Here is a 12,355-nt window from a genome sequence, read left to right as displayed (position 1 = left end):
AGTCTGCATTCCCATCAACAGCGTATTAGGGTTCCCTTTTCTCCATAACCTTGCCAGCACTTGTTGTTTGTTGATTTGTTAATGATAGCCATTCTGACCAGTGAGAAGTGGTATCTCATTGTGGTTTTAATTTGCATCTCTCTGATGGCTAGTGATGCTGAGCATCCTTTTGTATGTCTCTGGGCCCTCTGTATGTCCTCCTTGGAGAAGTGTCTGTTCAGGTCTTTTGCCCAATTTTAATTGTTTGTCTTCCTGGTGTGGAGCCGTGTATACTCCTTACCTGTTTTGGAAATCAAACCCTTGTCTGAGGTATCATTGGCAAATATGTTTTCCTATACACTTGGTTCCCTTTTGCTGATGTTTTCTTCACCATGCAAAAGCTTTTTATAAGTAATGATACCATGAAAGTCCTAAAGGAGAGCATAGGGAGGGAAATTTCAGATACTCCATGTAGCAATATTTTCACTGATATGTCCCCTAGAGCAAGAGATATAAAGGAAAAAATAAACAATTGGGACTACATCTTCTTACTCATTTTAAAATGCAAATAAACACCTTTTGTATACATAATTTTTGCAGATTTAAAGCCATCTGGGACAATATTTAAATCATGTTTCCAACACAGTTGGTCACTTGCTCTCCTTCAGTATTTTGGTAACTTTTCTATTTTCTTCAATTAATGTGGGGCAGCTTCTGATGTGCCCAGTGAATTAAGGACTTGGATTCCAATTCACAAAGGTATGAAGGTACAACAAACCACAAATAAGTAGAACTAAGAAAGGTCATACCTCTATAATTAAGCCTACTAGATCTTATTATGACTTTAGAACAGTAATTAAATTACCTATTGGATTGATGTTATTTAATTGTTCAAACCAGGGAGCTGGATGCCTTATAGCCTAAAGAGAAAAGACGATGGAAAATATATAAGCATCAGATTTGAGTGGTGTCCCAAGAAGCAAAAGCATCCCCCCTAAGCCAGACGCAACTGTGACAGAAGACGCATTTGTAGAGAAGCATTCTCAGTATGGCCCTTTCTAGCATTTCGTTTGAAAATTGTAAACAAACCCAAGAAGGAAAAGATGAAAACAGTTCGCCATAGTCATGTTATTAGATCATTTCCTATCATGGGTGTGGGGGGGATGATATCTCATATGGGATATGTACAAAAAGAAGGGAATGGGGGACAGTATGGGAGGGAAAGTACCTCAAAAGGAAGAAGGGGTACACAAAGGGGAAAGATATTTGAAGACAATCTTCACCTTTTTGGTATTCAAACAAAGGCAAACTTTGAAACCATGTACTATATTTATTATCTTTTCCCAGGATGTCAGAAGTTTTCACTTCTGCGATGAAATGGCATTATCACTTAGACAGAAACAAGTTTATCTGGAATCAAGACAAACAAGTGCACAGGGATATGTCATTCGGTATGAATTGACCGAATGACATATCATCCCCCTCCCCCTCCCTCCCTGTCATCCCCCACCACCACCTCCCCACACTGTCACTGCTGTATCCTCTCCTTGTCTCCCACTCTCTCCTGCCCTTTCCAGCATTAACAGTGTCTTGTCCACTTTGCTTTGCTTTCCATCAGTGCCTACATTGCAGATTTTTGTATTTCTTTTTGTCTAAGAAAGAACATCTACTTTAACAATAACAGTAGTCAGACCCCACTTACCAGCGGAGTGGCTTTGAGCAAGTTGCTTGTCTTCTTTGAACTGTGACTTTCCCACCTCCGAGATGAGAGCAATAACACGTCTTAAAAGGCTTGTTTTAAAGAACATAAAGGACAGTGTGGGCATAAGGCTCTTGTTGTAGTTTATGTGCCTGTGGGAGAGGGAGAGGGTGCCTAACCCTTCACCCTTTCTCCTTCTCGTTCCAGTTCATGGAAATAGTAGAGGAAAAAAAAGGGGCTGATAACCATATGGGAATCAAGGGTCCAAGGGAATCATAGCCCTCTGGCAGAACTAGACAAAAACATCTGGGGGCCTGTTCCTCCATCCCTGAAGACCAGACTGCGGGCTCACCAGCTGTGAGCTAGAACAGAGAGTGGAGACCCACTTGCTCTGTTGGAGTCAGGCCTTGCCAGATTGTCTTAAGAAATGCAGCCGTCAGAGAGTTCAAGGCCATAGAGTTGGAGGTCTTCTGCGTCACAGGGCAGGCAGGTTTAAACTTACATAATGACCATTTTCACATTAATCTTACCCTCCCACCATCACAAAAAGGGGGCACAATGAAAGTCACTTCCTTGTCCATCAGAATAGTCCCCCCTTACACCTCACAGGGGAAGAGCAGTAGTAAGGGAAAGAAGTGGGCAGAAGCACCTTATTGGCATGTCCTCAGTGTGTCCTTCATCTTTGAGGAGAAACAGGAAGGTCAGGTGAAAAACACAAAGCCCCTGTTCTCAGAAATGCCTTAAGCACACTTACCATCCCTGCAATATAATACACACAGTAGATTAAACGCTTAAAGATTGATGCCAGAACTTATGTTTGAAATCTGATCCCTTTTGTTCAATGCTTGTGAACATGAAAAGGTAGAGAGTATTACTAAGTGTTCCATATATATATATATATATATATATATATATATGTCATTTCTTTCAGAGCCTCAGAAGTTCCTTACACGTGAGACATTTAAACAGGTCTGGCAGAAATAACACTGCTTTTTATCACAAAACCTTTTAATTTTATTTTATTCTTTTAAAAGATTTCATTCATTTATTTTTAGAGAGGGGAAAGGAGGGAGAAAAGCATCAATGTGGGGTTGCCTCTCATATGCCCCTTGCTGGGGACCTGGCCCACAACCCAGGCATGTGCCCAAGACTAGGAATCGAACCAGTTACACTTTGATTGTCAGGCCAGCACTCCACCCACTGAGCCACACCAGCAAGCGCACAAAATCTTTTACAACAAATCATAAGCATGTAATTCTGTAACATAACAATATCACACTCAAGCACACCATATGACATTTGAGGTGAAATGTTCAAATTAAAACTATAAATTAGTACACCCATATCATTACCCTACCAACCACACCCAAGAAGCAGGCGTCACTTCTGCCAGACCCTGTGCAACGGCATGACACTTCCACATGCCCACGGACAAGCTGAGCACAGAGCAGTTACTTCATCCTAAAAACGTGTTAGAATAACATCGTAGTTGCTATAGACACTCGAGCAGGAGAAGCTGCTTCGTTTGTCAGGCATCACCAAATAGGTGAGAGTGGGGAGGAGAATCCAGGCCTCCTCAAAGTTACCCATGTTAGCTTTACTTTTAAGGGTGAAGGAATGGAAAATGAGTCAGGAAATAGGAAAAAGTAGGCCAAGATAGTAAAATTTATATCAAAATCAAACTCATGTTGCACACTGGCCTCAGACTTGACCCAGGTGAGTCTGTTCAGCCCAGTCCCACTGCAGATGAATCTAACATTTCTCACCAAGAACCATTTTACTAGGGAGAGCCCTCTGCAGGGAGATGCTAACAGGAGCCTGCACCTGGCAGTCATACATTATATATCTAATGAGCAAATGACGTGTTTAATAACTGTACTGTGAAAATAAAGCTTAAAACAGTAAATCCCTGCTGAGGCTGCTTGTCTGCACCATATGCGCACTGCTGGCCAGCTCAGAACTCCAGCATCATTCTTATTTTCCCCCGTAGTGGGTCCTGCTGTGGAGAGGAACATTAAAACCAAAGCAATGCTCGCTGAATTAGTTGTGCTTGTATATCAGTGTCAACCCATTTATTTAGCCTATCAACATCATGGGTTTCACCCAAGGGTCACCTGAAACACTTGTGTTCAATTTGCACCCTACATAGGGGGAAAATTACAGCACTTTCAGATTGAGCATTTATAAATTTAAATGTTTCCATGAGTCATGTATCATTTAAACTTGTAGTAATTGAATGCTTATTTTTAGATGAGCTCTGTTGTTGCTTGAAACACAAAATCAAAACAATGATAGATCTTCCAGTTTTTTAGTAATAATTTTAAGAAAAAAACTATAGAACCTTTATTCCAGAAAACACCAGTTTAAAATCCAATTATTTTAGTTTATCAGTTAACCTACTGGAGATTGCTTTGGATTCATTTTTACCAATGGATTAACTAAAATTTCTTTAATCCTTAGGAGAACAAAGAAATCTGAATGTAAAGTTCAGTATAGTTAGATGAACTGTATTTCCCTTCCTTATATAATTTTGATAGTTAATAGCTTAAAGAAAAAAATTGTTTAACCTTTACAGATACAAAGAAATCAAGACCCAAAGAAATTAGGCTATTGGCCAAAGTCACAAAACTAAGACTGGGTCCCCTAAGTCTCAGGCGAGGACTGTGCCTCAATGTTTGTATATTGACTTGAGTACTCCTTCTGTCCTTGGAATTCCTTGTGTAGATCACACACATCTTACTACCATGGGAAAAAAGAAAATAAGACAGGAAATCACAAACCTTTTGTCGTAAAGATTAGCTTGGTCTTCAGGGTTGGAACCCCTCGTCTCTTGTTTGCTCACCTTCCTCTCTCCGTGTGACCTGGGTTTTCTTGCTCACATTACGAAAGTCAGTCTTCAGATTTGAGAGCGATTACAGAGAATCTTGATAGCCAGACTCAGATTAGATTAAATTAGCAGTTGGGAGCCAAAGGATTTTTCTAGTGTTTGTCTTTCCTTTTCTTTTGCTTTGATATATTGCTCTGAAATTTATAAAAGTTTCATTTAACTTACGTTTAGACCGATTACCAATGTAAAGTGCCGTTCCCCAAAGCGAAGAAGTCAATATGAATGAAGTCTTCTCTGCTGGCTACTCCCTAGATCTACAAAAATAGGAAAAGCTGTCAAAATGTATATCACTTCTTGACTTTAAAGAATAGGAGTTTAATACCTTAAAGAAAATGTTGCGTTTTGGTTTTTCTAATCGCTACTGTTTTCAATTCATGGCTCTCTACCAATGTGTCAAAACACCACCAAGTCAGGCAAAGGCTACGATGCCTTGAAGGCACTTACCACGCAGATGAAGAACACAAAGAAGGGGGCAGGGCTCCAAGAACAAAGTGGCTTTTCAACTCACTCCTGAGGGAAGTATGGGAAAGGTCAGATAGCAATGGAGGAAGTGGGACAAAGCCTCAAGTGCAACTGAAGTCCAGAAAGTTTCAGTAGGAGGAATGGACTCTGGATAACTGGCTTCTCAATAGTAGCAATTCATCAGCAGGTGAGGGGAAGCAAGACCATTCTCAATGCCCTCCTCAGATTAGTCTAAACTCCCAGCTATCACTTACTTATCCGAATGAACATAGTCCATGCCATGAGACTGGTTATTTTATATGAAGCTATTCTTTGGTTTCAATGGTGTACGTAGAAAATGGATTCAGAATTTAGCCTTTTAGGGTGACCACTGGTAAGGTCTCAGGCAAGAGGTGAAGGACTCCAGGCACGTTTCATAGACTGGTGGAAGAAGGGGATGAAGCTTAGAAATCAGGACAGGAGCCAGTGACCCACGGTGAGCTGCATAAGTGAAGGAAAAGGCACAGCTTGGTGAGCTTGTAAGGGCCCAGCCTTCACCTGTGTCCAAGCTTAAAGCTTCTGATGTTCAAAGTAGAAAGTGCTGAGTCTACACAGATACCAACATAACTCCATCACGTAGGTCAGTTAGTGCACACCCAAGAGCTGAATCACGGTGTCAGCGTCCCAGTACAGGAGGGTTCCTGTACTGTTCCTGTCTACTAAAGGGCAATTTTGAGACCTACGTTGTCTTGTTGGCTGTTGATAACTCTCTCCTGGGAAATTTTCCTTGTAGTCTTTTCTTTAATTCCCTCTTCAGGAAAAGGAAGCAAAAATGTTAGACAAACCTTGCTAATAATGAAACTCTAAGAGACTGTTCAAATCCTCCTGTACTGGAATTTTATTGAAATTAATTCTACCTTGATCTCTTGATCTCCAGGGACTTGGTGTTTTCTTCAACAAAATAAAGGGAAGGTCATTCGATGAACTCCAAGGGCCCGCAAGGTTCCAGCATTCTAAATTTCTTTGAATGTGTGAATGTTACTTGAGAAAAGGCAGTCACTTGAGGTTTAAGCACATTGTACGGTCTTTGAGCCAAGACAATGTCTTCAGTTCCTTTTCCAAAATGCACTGTCTTGTATAATGTTCAACACTCGGCAGGTTCTAAATGTACAACTGTTGCCTGGGCACTAGAGACAATCAATTAGTATAATGATCTTCTCTTTAATGGGTTTGAGTAATGGTGCTCTTTAGGCATAACCCGCGTCTTATTGTAATAATACAAGTGTTTCAGACACAGTGGCTACACTGCGGATCTACCCAACTGTTTAGCATCCAGGGCAGAAAATATATCATCAGAATATATTTTTATAATGAGAACTATAATTCCACTACATGGAAAACTACAAAAAAAAATAGTCAAATATTAGGAAGTTATGTAGAACAGCCTAATGAATTCCAAAATAATTCTTTATTCTTATATGTTTCCTAGTATAAAACTGGCACGGGCCTGTTGGAATTTGCTACATAGTCAGCTCTGTTTGTGTGCCATTTCCTTTTTCTCGTGTCGCTCTCTTTGTAGATATCTATGTTAAATGAACTGCTTCACAATATAGGTTAAGACACACATGGCATATGTCTGGTGAAGGGTTAAATTATAAATTTTTCATAAATAGTTTACCTTAAATTAAAAATAAATAAAACAAGTAGATTCCATCATGCAGGAAATCTAAGTGCAAATTGTAGTGAAAAATATATGTAAAAATTAAAGGTCGGTACAGGAAGTGTCGTCAGAATGCAGTTGCCTATCAAACGCAGGGCAGAGGAGATGGCTCACGGAGTGAGCTAGCAGGAACAGCTACCCACGGCACTCACTAAAGCTAGACACAGGTTTCAGCAGGACATTGTGAACATTCTAGAAGGGAATATAAAAATAATTCAGAAAATGCAACTCGAAGTGGGAGTTCAGTAGAGACATTCGCAAGCTTCACGAGAGCGCTAGGAAAATTCCTCTTTAACCTCCGCTTGCACTTCACTGATCGCCCACGGTATTCATGTGAGGTATGCACACTGGAGCATCTGGAGGGCCTTTGCGCAGCATCACCTCTGCCGGGGTTTTCAGCGCCTGCCTTAGTATCTGGTTTGACGACTGAGCTGGCTCCGGAAACACCGCACGTGTGGTCAGAGGCTGAAGAGGAGAGGATAGAGGGGGGGCTTGATGCACAAACGGTTTGTTCCCATGCAGTGAAGACCAGCTGGAAGGACAGTCTCTGGAAGAAGGAAGGTTTGCCTATTGATTCAGCCAGAGAAAACTGGTAGTGGAAACTGAACATATGTGACAAATCCAAAATGACCTGTGTCGTAGAAGTCAGTATCAATTTTATATGGCTATTTTGCTTCAGCCCAACAACCTCATTTATCACATCAAGTTAATAATGGTTATCCGAATTGTACCGTATAAGTATACGGAGAACTTGGAGCTTGTGTAGATCACCCTCTAGTGATAAATCATTCCAACTGCAGACTTTGGATCCTTGAAGAAAAGAGTGAAAGGATGTAAATACAAAGGAATTACATGCTGGGCCACGGTATGAGAAAAGGTGCTCTTGTTAGGGTTTAGCATTTATTTTGCCTAGCCTATTGGAAATTGCCAGGCTACTAGACTGTTTGCATTATTTATTTCCCAATAAATAAATGCCTCCTATTTCTATGATAGTAGAATAATTCTTGAGCCCTCTTACTTGAATTATGTTTTTCTAAAGTATGGTCAAAACAACTTACAGCTTTTTGCCCTCTTACTTGAATTATGTTTTTCTAAAGTAAAGTTTGGTCAAAACAACTTACAACTTTTTGCCCTCAAATGTGTAGTATGCCTTCCAGGTCATTAGGACTCAAATATCATCACTGATGATACAAGGGAAAGGAGGCGAACTTCTTTTTATGACTTGATTCAATACCTTCTCTGCTTAGGTCTCGGCTGCAATGCTAACAATGACAAAAGTCCTCAGGTACAGGAGGTGTACTAGCCTTTACCAAATTGTCATTGTAGGCTATAGGGACAAAGTGGTATTCTTGCTATAAGCTAAGCAGAATTCATAAAGCAAATTTCAAACTCCAAAGGAAAATGTACCATTGTCTGTAGCAGTCAGAAATGTCATGCAGGAGAAACTCAGCAGAGCCCCAAATGAATTGCATGAACATTGGAATGTATTTTATTCAGAGAAACTATGCTGATCAGGACAAAATCATATCTTCCTTTTTTCTGAAAGAGACTTAGTAATGGAATTCTATCAGGTTAGCTATGGAGGGCTTTTTTATTTTAACTGTAACATCTAATATTCATTTGTAGACCAGAGCAAGGATTTCTTTAAACCACACAAATATTATGTAGTACTATTAAACAATTTAGGGCTTACATAGGTGATTTAACACAGGGCTTTCTGGCCCAGAGCTGAGACTGGTACCAAATGCCCTCACCTGACACTTTGTAGGGTATGGTGCACAATCCAGAGCTCCCAGGCAACCTTCATAGCGTGACTTGAAATCCACCTGAAATTACATATGAGTTGGGGGAGCTTCCTCTGGAGACACCTAATCAGAATCTGTCTTCCATTTAGTAGCAATAAAGCGTGCTTGTGCACTGTGTCAGAATTCATCTCTAAACTACAGAATGAACAATAACCTAAAATCAGTGCCAACTCACTGGATTTGGCTCACACACTTGAGAGATTGATCCCCAGGCTGTTTTATCTGCTACTTTTCATCACTCCGCATTTTCTATTTCAGGGCCCACTCTTCCTAAGACTCATGTGAAAACGGCCTCCCTTGGGCTGGCTGGAAAGGCAAGATCTCCTTTGCTTCCTGTATCTGTGCCCACGGCCCCTGAAGTGTCTGAGGAGAGCCACAAGCCAACAGAAGATCCAGCCAACGTAAGGACCTCCCTGACTTTCCTGCTGAAATTGCTGCATCGTGCGAAGCAGGGACTAGTGCTGTGCAGTTCGGTCTAACCCCGTCAGCTCCCTCCATTAACCCCACCCTTTGTATCGATAGCACTGAATGTTCTTGGCTTTGTTCTTTTTTCCTGCCCTTGAATGTGAAGGGGGGAAAGATGATGGAAAAAACCAAAAGATTAGAGTCATCCCATTTGATCAATCATTTCTTCCTCAATTTTATTGTTTTTAGTCTATAATAAAAATAAAATATTTTAACTATATGGAACCCAAGAAATCTAGGCATGTATATATGTGTAAATGTTTGACAGAAGTATGTTATATAACTAACATAGTTTTGTGTGCTTCAAAGCAATTCAAATGTGTAAGAACCTAATGCACTACTCGGTCAGATCATAGCTGTTTACTGCAATAGTTGTTTAGTCTCAGGGTTGTTGGCCGTATCTCAAATCAGTTCAAACACCTAAGTTTGTATGTCTCATCTCATAATAAATCATGCCAGTCGGCCCATTTTTACTTACCTGGTTGACTCTACGAGTGACAGCCAACTGTATAATATGAAGAACAGTGAGATTCTACATGAAGGGAAGGACAAAGATGGGGAAAGTCTGTATCAGCACTAGCCCGTAGAAATACAATGTGACACATGTCTATAACTTTACATTTCCTAGGAGCCACACTAAAAGATGTAAAAAAAATAGGTGAAATTAATTTTAATAATGTTTTATCTAATCCAATATTTCTAAAAGATTATTCTTCCACTCTTTTATCATATTTGTTCCATGACCATTTAGTCCCCTTATGCCTCCCTGTCCCACAGTCACCACACTGCTATCCACGTCCACGAGCCCTCTATCCTTTTTGCCCAGTCCCTTCACCCTCTCCACCCCCTGTAGCTGTCATCCTATTCTCTCTCTATGAGTCTGTCTCTGTTTTCCTTGTTAGCTCAGTTTGTTCCTTAGATTCCATAGATGAGTGAAATCATATGGTACTTGTCTTTATTGCTATTCACCTGCACTAACTCTTCATTCTCATTCTTTTCATAGGTGTATGAACAGGATGATTTGAGTGAGCAAATGGCAAGTTTGGAAGGGCTAATGAAACAACTCAATGCCATCACAGGCTCGGCCTTTTAGCACGCATTGCCGAATAGATGAGGTGAATTTTCCGGGAACTTCACAGCATACCAATTACCCATCAACAGCACACCCGTGTCCAAGAACTCCAACCAGCGTACAGGCCGATCACCAGGACCACTCAGTTCCAGAAGCTCCTGAACCAGCTCAGAAGAAATCATGGTCCTTTCTTTCACAGGCATCAGGACTTCGAAAATGATTACCATGGGGTCTTTAAACAAAAGCTAAGATCCGTCTTCACTGCACGGGCAAAGCCGAAGCTGCTAAAATAGTCCTGGGCCTTTACCACCACAATGATCTCATTTTCTAATGCTTACACTTCCCTTCATCGAGGCCTGTCCTTTTCTGATGTGTAGGTCTAGTCTTACGAAATGCAAGTGCATTATTTAAGCCTGAACCATGCCATGGCAAGCCAGTGTGAGCTTACTCTTTGTTTTCAACTTACAAGTACAAAGCACCCACGGGAGTTCTCTCACTACACAGCACCAAAGGATTGGATGTTTTCCTGACAGCACAAAAAGTAAATAAGTAAACAGATGAAAGGCAGCCAATGCTGGTGTTCTGTAACGCAGTCATTCTGTCTTGTCCAAGTGGTGGGTATTAGCAAGTGGCTGTGAAACTCACCCGTCTTAGCAAGTATTTGTCAATCCGCCCTGGGTTAACATTTCTGTCTGGAGAGCAGGGACATAAAAATCTGCACCCGATGGCATCCTGCCAGCAGCAGTCCATTTCCTGGAAGAGGATACACAATATGCAGTCTTCTCAGACACGTGGTAATTCTGTGCTTAAGCTCATAATAGGACACTTTTCAATTTGGGTGGCTCTTGTGCCATACCACACTGTGATCATATTTCAAAGCTTCACCAAGGCCATCTTCCTCAGGAGTCTGGCTGGAAGAGTTGCGCCCTCCACCCAGTCCCTCCCTGAGTCCTTCCTGGCCGCCAGCCTTGGGCGAGGTGGCCAGCGCTACACATTGCATGGCTTCCTGACCAATGTCCCCATAACCCTCTGTGGAAATGGCAGGACCCCTGAGAACAGGCCCTGAAGAAGGGACGGAAAACGGAAGGCAGTTTCAAACACTTTATGTCGCTTCCACCAACAGGGTCCTTGCTGGCCTAGAGTGGGCAGTGTTTATAAGTGGCAACCAACGGGCCCTGTTGCCTCCTATTTCCCCCACCCACGCCCTGAGCCTCCCCCCTCCCCGCAACCCCCTTCCCTGAGTCAGAGCAGAGCAGAGGGGAAGAAGTCATTCAACACCTCTGACACATCGTAACTCCAGGGGCTGCTTTTCAAAGCTGCATCTTCATTGTGAGCTAGAATGTTAAGCTTTCGTTGCCATGTTTATCTACATTTGGGAACCGGGTGAAACTAAGAGCAGTTGGAGTAGATCCTTTTAGTTTCTGAACTTCAGCTGCATTTGGAGTTAATCCCTGTTTATGCAGCCCCATCGCCAGAAGAGAGCTAGTTTGCATATTTATCAGTTAGGCGACCTGAAAACCCAATAGGAGTTTCAGCTGAATTAGTCCTTTCAGCTCTGCCTTTGATTTCAAGCTTGAGTAGGTCATAATTTTCAAAGAGCATGGAAGGGATAGGATCTTTACAACCTAATAGCTCCTTTTATTAGGTGGGTAATTATATATGAATCCCTGAATGAAATATTTTGAGCAAAGTGGCACTGTAACAGAAGTAATAATTCAGATTATTTTTTTACAGTTTTATGTCGGGAAGGAAATCTGATGTCAAGCAGAGGGCTTGTTCGAATGGTTCATTAGAAAGTCAGGTCCATCTGTGAAATCGTTCCTTCAACAAGAGTGCTCGTTCAGTTTACTGAGATTTTCTTAAAGTCCTTCTGAAGAGCTAAGTGACGTTCGTTATTCGCAGGGCAGATTACCCTTGTTTAACTCTAGGGGCTTAGGGAGACAACCCTCCACTGACCTGGAACAAGGCATTCCATAACATAATATTGAATCTTGCAGAAAGAATGTATTGCTTCAGAAAAGACAATGCTCATTAGTCTTACCTTCTTGAGGTCCTTGAATAGCTTCACCTTTCTGCTGTCACAAACAGGGAACATTCTCTCAAGGCACCTGACACCCAAGGAAGGTCTTCCTGAACACTCAGTGTAGAATAGGCTGCAAACCTCAGCCTTCAGGGACAGAGTCGCATCTTCAATCTGCAGGTGGTATCTGGACAAACAAGACATCTAGCATTTTTACAAAACTCCAGACTCTTCTAATCAAGGTCCATGACCTTAGGAGACAACACT

The 12,355-nt window shown here is 41.5% G+C and overlaps 1 protein-coding gene across 1 annotated transcript in view; it reads left to right on the top strand.

The window, feature by feature from the left end:
• Positions 1-12,119, top strand: part of DCC (DCC netrin 1 receptor) — a 1,018,954-nt gene extending 1,006,835 nt beyond the window's left edge. Inside the window, exons 28-29 of the mRNA XM_036010199.1 lie at positions 8,790-8,932; positions 10,000-12,119. Of these exons, the coding sequence (XP_035866092.1) occupies positions 8,790-8,932; positions 10,000-10,089 (233 nt within the window). The 3' untranslated portion in view covers positions 10,090-12,119. The remainder of the gene's footprint in view (positions 1-8,789; positions 8,933-9,999) is intronic.
• The last annotated feature ends 236 nt before the right edge of the window (positions 12,120-12,355 follow it).

Source organism: Phyllostomus discolor, chromosome 9 (assembly GCF_004126475.2).
Source record: "Phyllostomus discolor isolate MPI-MPIP mPhyDis1 chromosome 9, mPhyDis1.pri.v3, whole genome shotgun sequence".
NCBI classification, from domain to species: Eukaryota; Metazoa; Chordata; class Mammalia; order Chiroptera; family Phyllostomidae; genus Phyllostomus; species Phyllostomus discolor.
This window is presented reverse-complemented; position numbering and strand designations above follow the sequence as displayed.